Source organism: Pollicipes pollicipes, unplaced genomic scaffold (assembly GCF_011947565.3).
Source record: "Pollicipes pollicipes isolate AB1234 unplaced genomic scaffold, Ppol_2.1 Scaffold_5724;HRSCAF=6776_pilon_pilon_pilon, whole genome shotgun sequence".
Taxonomy (NCBI): Eukaryota; Metazoa; Arthropoda; class Thecostraca; order Pollicipedomorpha; family Pollicipedidae; genus Pollicipes; species Pollicipes pollicipes.
In genome coordinates this window covers 29,587,486-29,604,557 of record NW_023596746.1, presented here as the reverse complement: position 1 = coordinate 29,604,557, position 17,072 = coordinate 29,587,486, and the positions used below count along the sequence as shown (strand labels likewise).

The 17,072-nt window shown below is 56.7% G+C and overlaps 1 protein-coding gene across 1 annotated transcript in view; it reads right to left on the bottom strand.

Annotated features, from left to right (window-relative positions):
- Positions 1-3,380: 3,380 nt before the first annotated feature.
- Positions 3,381-17,072, bottom strand: part of LOC119102916 (semaphorin-1A) — a 46,529-nt gene continuing 32,837 nt past the window's right edge. The window contains exons 5-15 of the mRNA XM_037226365.1: positions 15,910-16,020; positions 15,406-15,496; positions 14,757-14,861; positions 9,196-9,284; positions 8,462-8,603; positions 7,421-7,623; positions 6,692-6,920; positions 6,087-6,455; positions 5,236-5,277; positions 3,824-4,058; positions 3,381-3,543 (exon numbers count right to left, since the gene is read on the bottom strand). Coding sequence (XP_037082260.1) covers positions 3,381-3,543; positions 3,824-4,058; positions 5,236-5,277; positions 6,087-6,455; positions 6,692-6,920; positions 7,421-7,623; positions 8,462-8,603; positions 9,196-9,284; positions 14,757-14,861; positions 15,406-15,496; positions 15,910-16,020 — 1,779 coding nt within the window. The remainder of the gene's footprint in view (positions 3,544-3,823; positions 4,059-5,235; positions 5,278-6,086; positions 6,456-6,691; positions 6,921-7,420; positions 7,624-8,461; positions 8,604-9,195; positions 9,285-14,756; positions 14,862-15,405; positions 15,497-15,909; positions 16,021-17,072) is intronic.

Sequence of the window (17,072 nt, the reverse complement as noted above, 5' to 3'; positions counted from 1 at the left end):
CCCGCCCCCCCACGCCAACGCCCGCGGCCGCTAGGCCCCGCTTGTCCGGGAGCAGGCTGCATGCTCAGCTACAAGTGGGCCCAGAGGCACACTGTAGAGGACCCCGACCGGGCGCCCAGAGCATAACCCCGCAGAAGGTCCTTGCGCGGGCTAAGCTCGGCGATTGCCCCCAGGCGCTATGCGTCCTATCCCACCGTTATCCATCCCCCTCACCCATGACCCTGCATGATCAATACTGTTTAAGGGCTCTAATCCAGGTAACGAAACTAACCAAATCGGGACCGAGACTTGTACGGAATACTCATTGTTGGCTGAGAGCCAACTGACGTCCACGATGTTTGAAGATCGTGTGCATCACGGACACCAGTCTTAAACGGCTCAACGATAATTTTATTCTTGGCCTTGAACGCCGCATGGCCCCTTGGGTTGGCAAATCTGAATGGCGTTGCCATGGCGTCGTGCATGCCTGAATGGCTTGAAATAGTCCGCACAAAACATTCTGCACACCTTCGCGAGCGTGAATCAGAAATTCGAAGGTTTTCAGGTCATACGAGGGCATTGACTGTGACTGCACCGCATGACCTTCAAATGACTTTCAGTTCAAAACCCTATACCAGTGGGAACATCCTTTCAAACAAACCTTGGGCGGGGTTATCATAACCATTGAGACGAATGTGTTAACTGCATCCCAATCTATAAATGCGGAAACCTCGGCTACAGTGTAGCACATGGTTTTCCATCAATAACACACGGCTGGGTCGCCGGATTCAGATTAGTTCACAACTAACCTGAATCGGGCAGCTTGCCTCACGCGGACCATCGGTGAACATCGCTTTCCTGACTCAGCACCGATGCGCCTGGATCGATCGTCCCCGCCCCCCCCCCCCCCACACACACACTCCCCCCACTCCCAAATATCACTCTCTGAGACCGGGACGGTTGAAGGTTGAAAACGGGAGCAAAATTAATGCTCTGAAATGCTGGAGATCCATTATCTTGAAAGCAGCGGCTCCCAAGTAGTCGTGCCAGTGACGTTGACCTCAACTTAACAGTAGTGGCGTACTGACCCAACTTGACAGCTGGTGGCGCAGCCAAGACGAGCTTCAGGCAAATCGTTCTATGCCAGCTATGCGCTGACGCCTTCTCAGTGGAGCCCGCCACGATGGGTCGTCAGCATCGGTTGACTGACGGGGTCACAGCGCCAGGGGCCGAGTCAGTTGACTGACGGGGTCACAGCGCCAGGGGCCGAGTCGGTTCACTGACGGGTGACAGCGTCAGGGGCCGAGTTGGTTTCAGCAGACGTCCGCACCGCTTCCGCCAGTAACGGTGACGTCACACGGCGCGTGAAATCAGAAACTGGACACCAACCGCTGGCAGGTACCAGAAAACCGAGGAAACGAAAGAACCGAAGAAAAAACCAAAAGGTGCCGAATCGGAAAGTTTCTGAGCCGCACTTCGGCAGCAATCTAAGTCAGGTCAAGCAGGCAGAGGAAGAGCCAGAAGCCTCCTGTCACGTGCGAAGGCACAGCATCCGTAAAATGAAAATTTGTACCGGGCTGCTCCTTACACATACACATACAAGGTTTCACATACACGATACATTTGTATTGCGCATCACCCTGCTTGAAATTATCACAGCCATAATACAATACACCACACCAGGCAGGCACATGTACCGTTACATTACGCAACGCAATAAACTTCTATATGAAATAGCACATTCGAATATCCACACGACCGATCGAAACGCGCAGACTACGTCCAAAATACCAACCCCACACTGGCCTCAGGGGTCGGCCGGGTCCAACCGACCCATGAGCAGAAGACTTGTGCCCGCTCCGCGCGAGCTGGCTGGCACCGCGAGAGCCAACACATCCTGGCCAGGAGCCAACGCTACCCTGAGAGGCACACAATGCACGCAGGCCGTCGGCATGGCCCACGCAGGCGGCGCAGTTTGGGCCGCTATTTTCTGCCCCCGTTGAACGCACCAGGCCCTGGCGACCCTAGCGCTAAGGCAAGCCGAGTGACAGTAAGCAGGCCAGTGGCAAGCGTGAATCGAGTATTCTAGCTCAACAGACAGAATCGGCGCGGGCAGGCCCGATTGGCCGCAGGGAAGGTCGGTGGGGGGCCGGTATGGACACACATTAACGCTTCGCATGCGAGACGCCGCGGGAAGCTACGCAAGCACCTCCGCAGCTGTCCAGAGCGTGCGGACCCACTGCTGGCGCAGTGCGCGGACCCACTGCTGCTGGCGCACAAGGTGGGCTGTACTGTCGCCGGACTGGACGTCATACAATCGACGCATCGAGTATTCTAGCGCGGTCGTGGCTGGCAACTTGTCGCGAGAACCCTCTTGGCCACTTCATCCAACGAAAAACAAAACGAGCGAGCAAAGCAAGTCACTTGGTGGACGCGCATGCGCATTGGACGGAAGCCTCCAGGCAATAAGGCAGCATGTGTCAAGGGCCACAGGCCAGACGGGCCGGCACTACCCCGGCCCCAAGCACAAATCGCGAAATGCACACCCACTCCCTATCACAGTGGCCTGAAAGGCGCGGCCGCTCCAGCATTCCATGTCCGTGCTGTACCGATGTACACGGATGGGAGGGCGAGAAGATGTCCGTCACGCTGGTGGAGCCGCAAGATGCGGCGCTCGACTTGCGGACTCCGTGTTCGGTGACCTCGTCGCCGCGCGGATGCGATGGCAGCTACCCCGCGTGTCGCCCCATGATGCGGCCCAGCTCCTGAAGAGAATGCAGCGCTGCATTAGATCATTCGCATTGGTCAACGCGCAGCGCAAATGAACGGCGGGTCGTGGTAGCATTAACGCCCAGTTTCGCGTCGCAGCAACAGACCTGAAATCACCCAAAACTAGACAAACTGAGCTTGCGGTATCAATTTGGAGGCTTTTCAGCTAACAAATGCATGCTCCATCGAACAAGAAGGCACCTTAATTTCTAGGCCTCACAAACACATGTACTTAACCACATATCATGTACGCGCAAATTGCAATACGCGAGCTGAGGCCCTAAGAACGACACTATGCTCCATGACTATCACCCCGAATGATAAACGTTCTCTCACTCTTTGGCGCAACCTGTGAGCTGCGGGCTTACCGTGCGTTCCTCGTCGAAGCCGCGTGTGGTCGGTGAGCCGCTGCGCGAGCGACACGCCGACCGTCCACCACGGGAAGTCCGGCAGAGGGCTGGTCCACATCTCCGCTGGCGGGGCGGACGCGTGGCCAGCACGCCGCCCTGGTCACGGGTCACCGAGGTCAGGGCCGGCGCCGCAGCGCCTCGGGCGGCGCGCTCCGCTCCGCTAGTAAAGAGTTTCGCCGCCCGCCGCCAGGGGCGCTGTGCACGACACGACCACTGTACATACTACAGGTACATTTTGCGCCTCTTCTGGAGCGTATCAGTGCCCGCCACTAGATCACACGTCCGGTCATTTGTGCCTTTGGTTTGGTTCACCAGCGTATTGATCGGCTTGCCGTTGTTCCCCATGAACGGCTGCTCCACGCTGGTAAACACCGGCTGGTCACATCTGAAAAAAACAATAATTAATATCACTGCGCTGAGCTGTAGGCGGAACAAACTGTCTCAGAGAGATCTGACGGCGTCCATGCATCCAAACATGTGGCCAGGATTTTCCTTCTCCGATTAAAGCGATGCCTGGAAGGCCACCGGCAACTAGGACTGCACGTTCCATCATGGCGGCACGACCAATGTCGGATCCAGTTGCCCAGCTTGACGTGTTGAATAAAACAAATTTTTCACTTGCTGAAGAAACCTTTAGCGTGTAAAAGCCGGCCGGCGCGCCTCACCTGTTGTCTGGCTTCACCGGCGGGGCCGTCTCCATCTGGTTCATCTTCGACTTGTGGTCCAGGTGGGGCGTCTCGTAGTAGGCCTCGCTGCGCGTGCGCGAGTAGCGACGCGAGATGAGCCAGCCGGCCAGGAAGCCGATCACCGCGGCCAGGAGGCACGTGGTCACCACGGCTACGGCTAGCGTCTCGGCCGTGTACATGCCGCCCGTCGCCGCCGCCGTCGAGTACTGCGACTCTGTGGGCACGGACACTGACGTCAGGCAACGCTGGTGGGCTGCCGAGAGGTGGCGGCGGAAGACTTTCGGACTGGCATTTGGAGTGGGGTATGCCATAGACCCATGCGGTATGCGATAATGTAGTAATTTTTTGCCATTATTGCTCGGTGTGCGATGCGTGGTAATTGGCAGCGTAACAGTTTACAGACTGAAATGACCTGGGCTATGTTTACCTTCTAATTTCTCCGATCGGACGGTTTGACCCCGCAGCAGCGGGAGCACATAACAACCCCACGATCCAGGCCAGCAAAACACCCCGGGCGTGCCAGAAGCATGCAGGAGAACAGCGTGCGGTAAAATGAAAAGTGAGAGCCACGACAAGCTGGCGATGGTTTCCGGTCTTACCTAGGAACTGGCTCAACGGGCGGGACTTGGTCCGCTCCACCGTGTCAACAACCTTTTGTCCGGCCGTTTCTGGATCAGACAGCTTTCTGTCAACGGCTGGTTCTGCAATAACGAAAATGTTGGACTATGCTCTTTGTGAACTTTACCTGATGGAACAATACTGTAATTCTTGTGATTGTGCCAAAACCTGCTCTTGAATTTGCATTTTAACCGTAATGTGCAACATAATTTATCGTGTGACTAGCACTGCTTTTACAACGAAGCTAATGGGGCTGAACCCTCTGAACGTGGTACTCCCTCGTACGGAATGAATAGAAGAGACAATAGCAGGCATGCGCCCAAAACGTGTCCTATGATGGCTGATAAATGCAGAACTCAGCCTGAATGTTTCCACTGCCGGGTATGGACGGCAGTGGAGGTCCTGGACATCGCCAGCACTGACCTAGTGTGTGCGCCGCGCGCGGCGTGTTGGGGGTGCGAGTCGCCGCGCCGGCCGGGTCGGCCCCACAGTCACAGGGCGCCGGTGCTGTCGTGGTGGCCGCCGTGGTGCGGGGCGCTACAAACAAGCAGACAGAGGATGCAGGGACCGCCGTGCAGTGCCGCAGGCAACACGCAGGCGCGCAGCACAGGCCGCGTGCTGGCCGGTGCACACACAAACGGCGGAGCACCAAGCGGCGAGGAGCAACACAAAAGCGTGACGTCAGCAACTACAGCGCAGCGAGTCGCAGTTCGCGGATCAGAGCACGAAGACGACACATAGAGCGCATGACCGACGGGCGGTGTGCCACTTACTGGCTGTTTCCCGGGAGACGGCCGCCCGCTCGCTGGTCGTGTCTGCAAATGAAACGGTGGCATTAAACGATCTGTCTGTCTCTCGCTCAGGCAGGCTCAGTAAAAGCATTGTTCTGGCGACAAAAGTCTCGACGGATGCTAAGCCGCATTACTGAAATGAATGACGCTCACTGCCCAGATAACGGAGCGCGGATGGCTTTTTACGGAGGGTTTAGCCATTACACCCTGAGTTGCACGAGTCTAAGGAGCACTCTTAACGCTCACATCTGGCAAGTCAAAGCATCAGCCACGACCCGACAAAACCTACGCCAACGAACCACACAAGCTAAATCAATTAAGCAGACTGCGTAAGCTAAGTGCATTTGCGAGGAACGTTATACATATAGATAGGACAGTAATGATAGACTTATTCCTCGTCGAGTAACCGGGAGAATGGAGAGATAGATATGATATTTCGGCTACATATCATTGTCGAAACTAATGTCAGTAGTGAATTCGAATTGCCTGTCGATCCTAATAGATTTCTCAGTTGTTTTTTCGGGGGGGGGGGGGGGGTGACAGCGAGCCACAGTTTACAGGCCACCAACATTCAGAGGATAAAACAAGGGGTAAATGCCAGCCTTAGTTGCCTGACGGTTGTTCCTTGTTTAATTCCCAGAATGTTGGTAACCCGTAAAAACTGTCGCTCGAAGTTAAAAAAAAAACAGCGAAAAGTCGAGTGGGATCGGCAGGCAATTTGAAAATGAAACAAAGCTATTCACCGTCTTATCAATTAAGCAGCCCACAAACAGCAGCAATCCGCATACGCGTTCCTAGCATGGAGCCAGCCTCAGGCGGGACGTGACGCTCACCGGGCGGGCAGTGCGGGTGCGCGCCGTGGCTGACGTTCTGCACCACGGCGATGCCCTCGGGCCAGGAGGACGAGTCGACCGGAGCGCAGCGCTGGCCGGCCGCCTCCCAGCCGCAGTACGGGTCCTGCAGGCGCACGCAGTCGGCGCAGCGCACCGCCTTGTCGCCGCACCGGTACAGCGGCAGCGCGCGCACCTCACTGTCCGTCACGGCCACCAGCCGGGCCGGGCCGGCCGGCTGGCGCGACACCAGCAGGTTGGTGATGGCCGCGCCGCTCGGGAACACCTCCAGCTCCTCCACCAGCACCGGCTCGGCGCGCACCGACGCCGAGCCAGAAGCCGCGTTCACCGCCTTCAGCACACGACCGTCGTCTGTCGGTCGAGGCGGGCATTTAGCGATACTGGTATGCGAGTTGTACCGAGTGGGTGAGACTCGCGAAGGCCAACAGTGTCACGTCTCACGTAAGGCAGAGGGACAAATGCACGTAAAAAAGGACAGCTGGCAGCGTGGTGCGCGCAAATACAAACACCTCCGACATGAACCGTACACGCAGACACACCTCCGAGCACCGCAGCGCACCGCCCGCCGCGCCTGCGCACTGCCGTACCGGTTCCGATGAAGAGCACGTCGTAGAGCGTGCCGTCGGCGGCGGCCACTTGCGGGTCGACGGCGATCTTGGTGAACCGGTGCCGCAGACTGGTGCTAACCAGCAGGGGCCGGCCGTGCAGCGCAGGCACGGCGGCGTCCATCAGCGGGTGCGACTGGATGAAGTTCAGGTGCACGTCGGACAGGCGGCGCGAGTCGCTGACGCAGAGGCCGGGCCGCGGCTGTGGCACCTGTGGCGACGCGCGGGACGTCAGGCAGGGTCACACGACGGGTCAGCCGGCGCCGTCACGCGCATCATGGTTACCTGGTAAGCCGTCGATGCCATCAAACGTATCAATGGACAGAGTGTCTATCATGGTCAAAATGCTGTTGTTTGGGAACAGATTAGTGTAACGTCGCATGACACAATGTCCGTGTGGTCTCGCGCCGCCTACTGATCGGCAAATGGCCAGCACCTGATCAATTCATCGTGTACATGGATAATCGTGTAATACTCCAAAAACACAAATTTTCAGTGTCGAAATCCAACAGAGAAAGTCAGAGCCGAAAATGTATAAACGTGGGAACGGTCGAAGTGCTTAACCACCCCGCCAAAGTACCTAAACACCCTGCCGAAACGCCTAACTACCCCGCTGAGGTGCCTAGCCAACCTGCCGAAGAGTCGGAAGTGCCTAACCACCCAGCCAAAATGCCCAGCCACCCGCGCCGAGGTCTGCTCTCTGACCGATACCTGAGAATTCTGGAGGGGCAGCCAGTTGGAGTTCATGTCCTGCTGGTGCTTGAACGCGCCGTTGAAGGTCTCGACGATGTCGGCCATGCGGAAGGCGCAGATGGCCGAGCCGGGGATGCTGTTGGAGGGGGTGGTGAAGACGGCGTAGAGGATCTCCTCCGGCCGGCCGCCGTAAACGCCGCTCTGCACCGCCGATATCGACTCTGCGAACGAGGCAGCGCGGTCAGAGAGCGGCCCCCAGCACAGGCTGGGAGCGGCGGATGAGCGTCAGTATCGCCGACCGCATCAGCGTGCCCGACTCTGCGAACGGTACAGCGAACAGTGTAAGTCGCCCGCCAGTGATTTTTGTAAATTTGCCACTCGCGACACCTTCGATCCTGAGCAGGGGAAATGAGTGGATAAGCAAAATGAAAGCAGACGGCCTTGATTTGTGTTGGTGCGGCCCACACAAATCACCACCTGACCCACAAGCCTGGCCGGGCTGCGCGCATCTCGGCGTTGCTATCCAGGCTGGTTATTTGGGGAATTAAGCCATCTAATCTAATTTCTGTGACCCTGCCTTGAGCTCCTCTTCACACAGAATGATAGGTGAGCCATCACAGCCTCGTCACATAAGTCCCTAATCCTCGTCTTGAAACTCTAATCGGATGATTTTCCTGTTTGCAATACGTGACGCAGAGGGAATTATTCGTTTTCTTCCAATGACGCCGGGGCTTCACGCCTTGGCAGCGGCTTAAGCGAAGGTGATGTGGTGAAAATAAACAGAACCGGCCGTGGGTGATGAAAATTTCCGGCAACACTTGTAGGGATTTTACATAGACAAGTGGAAACAGGTGGCTGGCTGTGAAAGTGTCCGCAGTCGGTCACTTATCACTGCCGCCGAACACTCAACATGCAAACGGAATGTAAGACTGTTTAGCGAACAGAAAAAGAAGAAAGTTAAAACCCAATGAATGGGTCGAAAATGGCTTGATGAGACGGCATTCGCGGGCAGATCATGGCCTTCACTACACAAACTTCGAGACGCGTTATGGTACTCACGGATTTCGTCGAATGAGAAGGGATATTCCCCAGGAATGGAGCAATTGAGCCTGGATTTGAGGAAAGACGTCCAGCTGTGCTTGTGCTTCTTTGATCCGCCCTTGTCCTTCTTACAAACGCGCGCCACGCGCGAGTACACCCTCTGTGAACAAACCGCGGGGTCATGGCCTACGCCGCCCAGCTAGCCACACAGCAGTCGGTCAAATCGCCACGGCAAAACAATGCCGGATTTTCTTTCAGCCATGAAGCGCTCAAATAATTGATTCCCCGCAGATTGACAGCAATAAATCATGTGATCCTCAGGACACACAAAAGCTCCGATGCCATGGCCGCAGCGACCGCAATGTGGCGTGAGTAGTACATGTCTAATCGGTCCGGTCGGGCCCGTCAGCGACGGAACAGCCACAGTGACACACCTGTGACGGTCGTGTCCGAACTCATACATGTCCGAACTCATACATGGTCGTGTCGGAACTCATACATGTCCGAACTCATACGGGGTCGTGTTCGAACTTAGTACATGTCGAACTCATGTCGAGAATGACGAACCACGGATAGTCAAGGAAACAGCAAAGCCCAGCTAGACACGGCGCGATGTTTCGCTGGGCACAGTCTGTGCGTTCGGAAAGCACGCAGCCGGGAGCAACCAGAGTTCTGTCATCTTCGGTCACAGTACTTTAAGCTTTAGTTTACGTTACTTCCCAGCATTGTTATTTCATCGCGCTGGTCCTCACCTTGCCGCAGTTGATGTACTCGACGGCCGTCTCCCGGAAGAAGAAGTACACGTGATCGCCGTGCTCCATGGAGCCCACGAAACTTGGCGCTGCAGAGCACACGAACAATGCCCGGTAAGAATCTCCTCTAAAGGTACGTGACCGGACTCGGCACAATCCAACCAAATCAACAAAGAAGTAAGTAATTAAAAAATACAATATGGTCAACTAACAGGGCTAAGGCGCCCGCATGTGATCATAGCTACAAAATGGTGACCTGTGTGTTACGTGGTCGGGCTTCCGCCATCTTTCCTCTTTCCATTTGTATCCGTCCACCTCTTTTCGGTCTACTCCCGCCATCTTTCCTCTTCCCAATTGTATCTGTCCATCGCCTTTTGGTCTGCCTCCCCCGGGCTACCAATCTCACGGAGTCACCTCGCCAGCCTGCACAGCAGTAGTCTGGCGCCCTCTGTCCTGCACCAGGGAGCTTCACAATCCTACCGTCTCTTCCCCACCACAGACCGGTACGTCCACCCTGCGCCCCCCCCCGCCCCCCCCCCCCCCCCCCCCCGCTGCGCCACATCGCGAGCTCAGGCGTGTGATTTCTGGCTCGAAGCTGAGGCCATGGCCAGCCGGTTCGGATCAGCTGCGGCGCACACTCATCACACCGGCCTGCAGGGCCGCTGCTGGTCATCACCGCCGAGCCGGCCCGGTGCAGAGCACTGCGGAGGACGCGGGCCGGTCTGGTGGGGCCCAGAGAAGGTCAGGTCGTCCGTGGCGAACGGCGTACTCCGCGGGTGAGAGGCGGAGGTCGTCCGCTCCGAAGCACGGGCTCAACCGACAGCCACGTGGTAGACCCTCCGTTCCCCAGGAGCCTCCGAGGTGACACACCCCTCCATCAGGTCACTCGGGCCGCGACAGAACGCGCCGACCGTCGGCCACAGTATATATTATCCGGCAGATTATACCGGCCGCAGGTGGAGGTCACAGCGCGGGGACTTCTGGCACGCTGAGGTGGTGGGCTTTATCGGCCCAGACGCCCTGGTTAGAGGGAAGGCACGCCGCCAGGCTGCCTTTGTTCCATGTGTCGTCCTAGCCGACCCGCAGCTGGCCGTCAGTGCCATGAGGCTGCCGCGGGACGAGCACGTCCGTGGGATTGGACGCGACGTTGGATTTCGAAGGCTCTTGATATGGAAGTGGTGATGCATCTGGACACGTTGTGCCGATTCATGGTTCCAGGGAAAAAAGCCAGCAACAGAACTAAGCGCAGTCTTATCTTCTCAGATATCTGGCCTTTTACAGACAATACCGTTACAAAGAAATTGGCACATTCGTGACGAAACCTACTGCAACAGCAATCGTTCGACAGAGATGAGAGGACTTGCAAGAAAATCAACTATACCATCGACAGTCGCCTTCATTTACAAGTCTAAACCTGGACCGAGGGATGGCGGGCGCTTCTGCGTTCGACAAGAAGCCAAGCTGGGAAATTCTTTAATCTAAAGGGTGCATATCATTTGACTGCAAAGGCTAAGCACCACACGGCTGAACAGGCGCCGGCCGTTACCAATAACCCCGGCGACGGCTGAATACAGCGGAGCGGTGCACAGAAGGCCTGCCGCCGACGTCATCCGTCATCGGCGGTAAATGGGGCGGGACGCGCCGTGGCGCCGGGTCGCGCACCGTCCCGGTCAGCTGCGGCGGGCCCGGCGCTGCGGCCGCGTCACACATGGGGAGGCGGCACCGCCTCCGGGCCGCGGTTCAGGCCGACCAGCCCCTGCCGCTGTTTACTCCCAGGCCGAATATAGCGCCAGCCAGGAGCTGCCGCCATTTACACGGCGGGTCAACACTAACACGAACGCTGACGTTGTTGGCGGCGGGCGATAGTGCGTTAACACGTCGCGAAATCAACATACAATGTTTATATCCAGATTGCAGGCCAAAAAGGATGCCATTTATATTGGAGGCATAAGCAAACTAAAGAAATACGGCGTCGGCATTTTGGCCACCTCGGATGTTGGATGGCTCCGATGCTATAAGGCGCCCCACAGCTCTGCGGGAGGGGATAAACACCGGCGGCGCCTACGTTAGTCGGAGGCAGCTGACGGACGCCACCACAGGCGTCAGCCTCGAGCACTGTATACCACGCCCGTCGCCCGCGGCGTCGCCCCGACATTCCCGACCATCGCAGCTCATGAGTTATAGTGGACGATGAGCAGCGAAGGTCGGGGGCGTGTGTCTGTCTGAGGCCAGGACGGCGACGTTCTCTCAAGGCTGGGCTCCAGGCGGCCAGTTTGGATGCGCAGCACGCCGAGACGTGGCGTCGACTCGTGTCACCGCGGAATCAAAGCGACAACAACTTGGCGGCATTGGCCCTCAGCGAGTGGTCCACATCACGCTCAAGCAATAACCCGATCGAGGTCTGTAATGTAACGATAATAACGTAAGGTAATGATAATGTCATGACGGTAATGTAATGATAGTACATTACTTTATAATAATGGCGCGCTACTAAAGGTGGTCGCTTAACGGACTGACCTCTCCAATGTGAGAGGGCGTGTTTTAATCAAGCGCCGGCACTCGCAGCCGATTGTGGTCGGAGCCAGACAATCAAGTGTCCGTCATGAATCACCCGGAGCCGAGATCGGGACCGGAGTAGCGGCCACCGGACGCCTCCGTCAGCTCCAGGCGGCCACAGCAGCGCCCAACATCGATCACACACCCCACGTCGGCCACAGATGTGACCCCGCGCCCCGCACGGCTACGGAACACCGGCCGTGTCGGCGCCTCCTGACGGTAGCGGGCGGCCGTGCTTCGTCGGCGCGTCACGGCCGTCACGGGACCGCCGCGGGGTCTTTAAAGGCGGCCGCTGGACGCCAGCCAGACACGTCGGCAGCCGGAGTCGGCCCGGCAAACTGGGCTCACGTGCCGGGCTGGGGAGGGTGGGGGGGGGGGGGGGCGCCTGCCGTCACGTGTAGGGGGCACACTTTGCCGTCGGCGCGTGAGAGCTTCAGGCGCCCGCCGGAGACACGTACTGCCGGCACGCCGCGGGAGGCGCCAAGGAGACGAGCCTCGAAGCCGAGGTCAGAGGTCGGGAGGTTGGAGCACCGAGTCCTCTGTGGCCGATGGCCGACACGGTGTGCGTGGACGGTCTGTGTCATCTGCCCACCTGTATGTCGCCCTCCGTTCCACACTCAATACTACTCCGCTGCGACAAGCGCCGTCAAACTTCTGCCCCATTGCACGCCTATTGCATGGAGAGACATCAGCGTTTCAGCCCCTCCGCGGGGCAAGTTCGGTCAGCCACCTCTCTCGTACGTGATCCGCCAGTCTGGGCGGTTGTCGCCTTGGCTGTGGCCTATCACAACCCCTCGCCAGCGCGTGCTGCAGCCAACGGCCCACACACCTCCGTGGGTGGAGATCCTGGCACCTTTTGAGCGCCCGCCTGAGGCAATAAATTAGAACCCCACTATAAACTGCGTGACTTTCGTACGGCCCCTCGTTCCGTATCAAGGAACGCATGTAAGTAAATAGAGCCAGAAGGTGACGCCAGCAGGAAGGCAAAAGATCAGCTCCAAAAGAACCAGAAGGTGGCGCCGCCAGGAAGGCAAAAGATCAGCTCCAATAGAACCAGAAGGTGACACCGCCAGGAAGGCAAAAGATCAGCTCCAATAAAACCAGAAGGTGACACCGCCAGGAAGGCAAAAGATCAGCTCCAATAGAACCAGAAGGTGACACCGCCAGGAAGGCACAGATCAGCTTACCAGTCACCGCACTCGCAACAAAGCCGGGTACGTGTGCACGTCCCATGCGAAATAGGTATCCAATGGCGATTGTCGAATTGAAGCGAATAGTAATAAAACGGCAACAAGGTGAGCAAAAATGAATCACCTAGTTTGCAAATTCATGTACAAATTCACCGACGCATGTTATTTATGGCGAGGTGGCTCACATTTCTGACACGAGCAGCCCATCCTAAACGAAAGAGCCCTCTTCTTCGGCGTTGCGGCATACGTAACCCTCAGTTCGGAGCGCTGTATCTACGATGTGCATTTGCTACCAGCATATGCGATATCGTACCTCTAGTAACATTACATTATCACATTAACCAGTCATGAGACAACATGATACACATTTTCCTATGTGATAAAGGCCTGCACAATGAAACAAATCGGCTTACAGATAATCTAGAACGTCCGTTAAGGACATAAAAAGGTCATGTTTCAGCCATACGGAAGGATTCGTGCTATCAAAAAGCCCATGCTCCGATCCAATAGATATTTGCCGGTGGCTTTGCGAGGAGGAAAAAAACTGCAAAGCAAACGAAACATTCGTCAAGGTGGTAAAAACACAGGAAAAGATTGCGTCCATTTGGTAACTTATGGGACCTGTGGACGCGAGACAATGCAAACTGGCTGGCATTGCGACCATAGCTACCTGCCACGGCTCTTTCGGGATTCATATCTTGACAACCCTGCATCGATCACGGCAAACATGCAGTGGCACACGTGTTCGGAAAAGCGAGCCGCTTTTGTAACAAAATTAATGCCCCGCTTTGTGACAGCTAGTTCAGGGGACAAAAATGAAACGACAGTCTATTTTGACGCACAGAACGTCCGCAACGAACTGTGAAGTTGCACGGATGAAGATCCACACAATGCTGTGCGATATGCCCATTCCAATAATCGATACACTTGAGCGCAATGCTTACCACTTGTGGTTAAAAAATGTCGACCCTCTCGTATCTGCACCATCAATCCAATTACCTGACACATGTAAACCAGACTTGACATGGCTCATCGTGAGTTTGGGGATCTTACGTCGACGGCCATCGCCTTAAATATACCAGGAGGCACCGATGGAGCGATGCTATCATAAAGCATATACTATATTGTTATTGTTTCAAGCTGCGCTTCTGGCCACTTGTGATCGTACACACAGCTTGAAACGTCGAGAATAAAAATATGACCAACGCATTGGCCGCGAGGAAGCAAGCGAGCCCCAGCAAACGAGCATTGCAATGCTTGCGTGATAAACCAGTACCATTCTCATTCTCTCTCTCCTGATTTTTAACCAGTACCTCCGTTTAACCAGCATCTCCTGATATTTTGAAGGTCGACGATTGTCGGTAAATATCTTGAAATGGCTCAAACCGAACATAGCTAGGCACCGCTCACGTCGCCCACTACGAGGACGACGGACAGACAGACACCGCATCAGTGGCCATTTTCACGGCAGCGTGTCAGCGTGAAGCGCTTGGAGACACCGCTGTGTGCTCCTAAAACCACGCTCGACTTTGTGTTGCACCTATCGGGGTTGGCTCAAATGCATGTTTATAAACAGAAATGACTTAATGTCGCTCCATCACGTGCCCAACAGCTAGACACAAACATTTGGCTTCTCAGAATGGCCTAAGATATTTCACGGAGTCGTCCTTCGTGAAAACGACCGCGATCAGACGCCGTGCAGATACCACTTACCGTACCGCTACTACAGACGACCAAGCCTCCTAACGGGCCGCAAGACATCGCCAGACACTGACACACGTGACACACACCCGCCCGCGGCGGACTGACACTCACCGTTGAGCTGTTTGAGCTCGAACTGTTGGGTGCGCAGCGGATGTCGGTAGAGCAGAGGGTCCGAGCCGGCGAAGTCGGCCACCGTGCCCGCGTACAGCTCGCCGCCTGGCGCAGCGAGCACGCGCAGTCGGGGTAAAGGGCAGGCAGGCACAAACGCCATCAGTTCTCGCCTGGCTACGCTGCTGACGCAGTAAACTGTGCGGCAACATTTGCAGACGCCGAAAATTCGAAACGCAAGGATGGATGTATTCAATGAACAGACCTAGGCACCCCAGGACAGAGAACTATCATTAACCAGGCTTAATCTTTTACCAGCGACATGCTCCACAATCGTACACCACCAGCAAGTTTCCGGCGACATCGCGAACGACTCCCCATAGTTTCCGGCGACGTCGCGACCGATTCCCCATAGTTTCGGCGACGTCGCGACCGACACCCCACAGTTTTCGGCGGCGTCGCGACCGACTCCCCACAATTTCGGGCGATGTCTCGAACGACTTCCCATAGCTTCCAGCGACAGCGAACGACTCCACACAGTTTCCGGCGACGTCACGACCGACTCCCCACAGTTTTCGGCGGCGTCGCGAACCGCTCCCGACAGTTTCACAATAGAAGCACGGCGCAGCGCCGGCAAACGTCGTGAACTCACCGACGAACGTGACCGTGCTGTTGTGCTTGGGGTCGTACGGGCACAGGCCGCGACCGTCCCGCTCGCCGCCCTGAGGCACGTAGCCCAGCTCCTGCAACACCAGGTGCCACTGTTCAGGGAGGACAGCACCCTTAAGCTGTGCCAGGGGCAAATGCGTGCTCTGCAGACATGAGCGCGTGTCTCGGCCTTCGCCGTTATCTGCATAGCGTTTAATGAGGCCGTTTATCAGACGCCGTTTGCGGAGGGACCTCGGGGGCGCACAGAATGTTTCGGCTGTCGTGTTCATGCCTCACATTCACTTACAGAAGGTCGCGCCGTGAGCGGCATTCGTTTGCAATTGTCTGAGCTGTACCCACCGTTATATACTGTATGCACGATGCTCGCAAACGATAGGACACTCCTGAGCAACTAACTGGAGACGCCGCTGCCGGCGGGGAAGGCCCCCGCCATGCGCGCACACGTGTGACGACTGACGACAGCGTTCCTGCCAGGGAGTGTACGTACCGGTTCCTTCTTGTAGCTGCGGCACTTGGGTTTGTAGGAGTTGGTGCCGCACACAAACAGCTCGTCGTCGCCTCTCTTGGCCAGCACTCGGATGTAGTTGTGGCACGCCTCCTGCCGGAGCGCCAAGGACACGCGTGGTGACATCGCCTCAACAACAGCGGCTCGGGGGGCGACGGTGGGCGACGTCGTATCACGAGAGCATTCCAACCTCTGATGCCCGCAAATTAGAGTCAAAACCATGCCAGGCGCGTGCCGCTGGTGAAGCGTGGACACTCGCGGTGCCCCATTCATAGTCGAAAAGATTATGACCTCGCTCACGGCTGGCAGTAACCCTGAGATGTGAATCCGGATGGCAGTTCACGCGAAGAGACATCACTTAAGCGCCATCTCGCCACAGCTGACACCGGCTGAAGCGGAAAATTCGGCGCACCAAGCGGAGGGAACAGCGCAGGAGTAAGCAGAAATCCGGTACGTTATATGGCAGCAGAGCGACCATGAGAGAAAGAGCGCGCACACGGGCTTGAGCGTATCTCCCTGGCTTTCCGTTCCAAGCATGGACATGTAGTTCCCCTCCCTCTCCTCTCACAGGAAACCATTGCCAGCCATCGGAGTTAAAACGTGTATGCCGGAAGCAGTCCTAATGGAGAACGATCTCAAAGACAGATGTTAAGGGTACGGTAATTTATGCGCCACTAAAACGCCGGGGGCGAGCCGAGTGAAATAAGTTATCGCCACTCCCGGGTTATGTTTACGAGCAAAAACAGGAGACACGCAACGAAACAAAGCGTGGTGACGTGGGCTCCAATAAAGTCGGCCCGCCCGCGCCTGCTCGGGCAGGAGAGCGGCGCCATGCCTGGATAGAAGCGAGGATGTGCACTTAAACAGGTGAACGGAAACACGCACCATGATCAGAGTGCAGTGAGCCGGACCACTCAGCTCCGGCGACAGAGGACCAGCGCCGGACCGGCGAGTCGGCCGCCGTACGAACTGGGCCGTGCCAGCCAGTCGCTTTCCAGCGAATTCATAGCGAAAGAGCGCTGAATGCGGCCACGGCGGCGCACGTGCCCATTGTCCGTTCATGTCATCTGCCTTTGTTAGGCGAAGCCACTCGTGTGGAGCGAAAATGTCTGCAGCCCCGGCAGAGAAGTTTCGGTGAGCGCAAG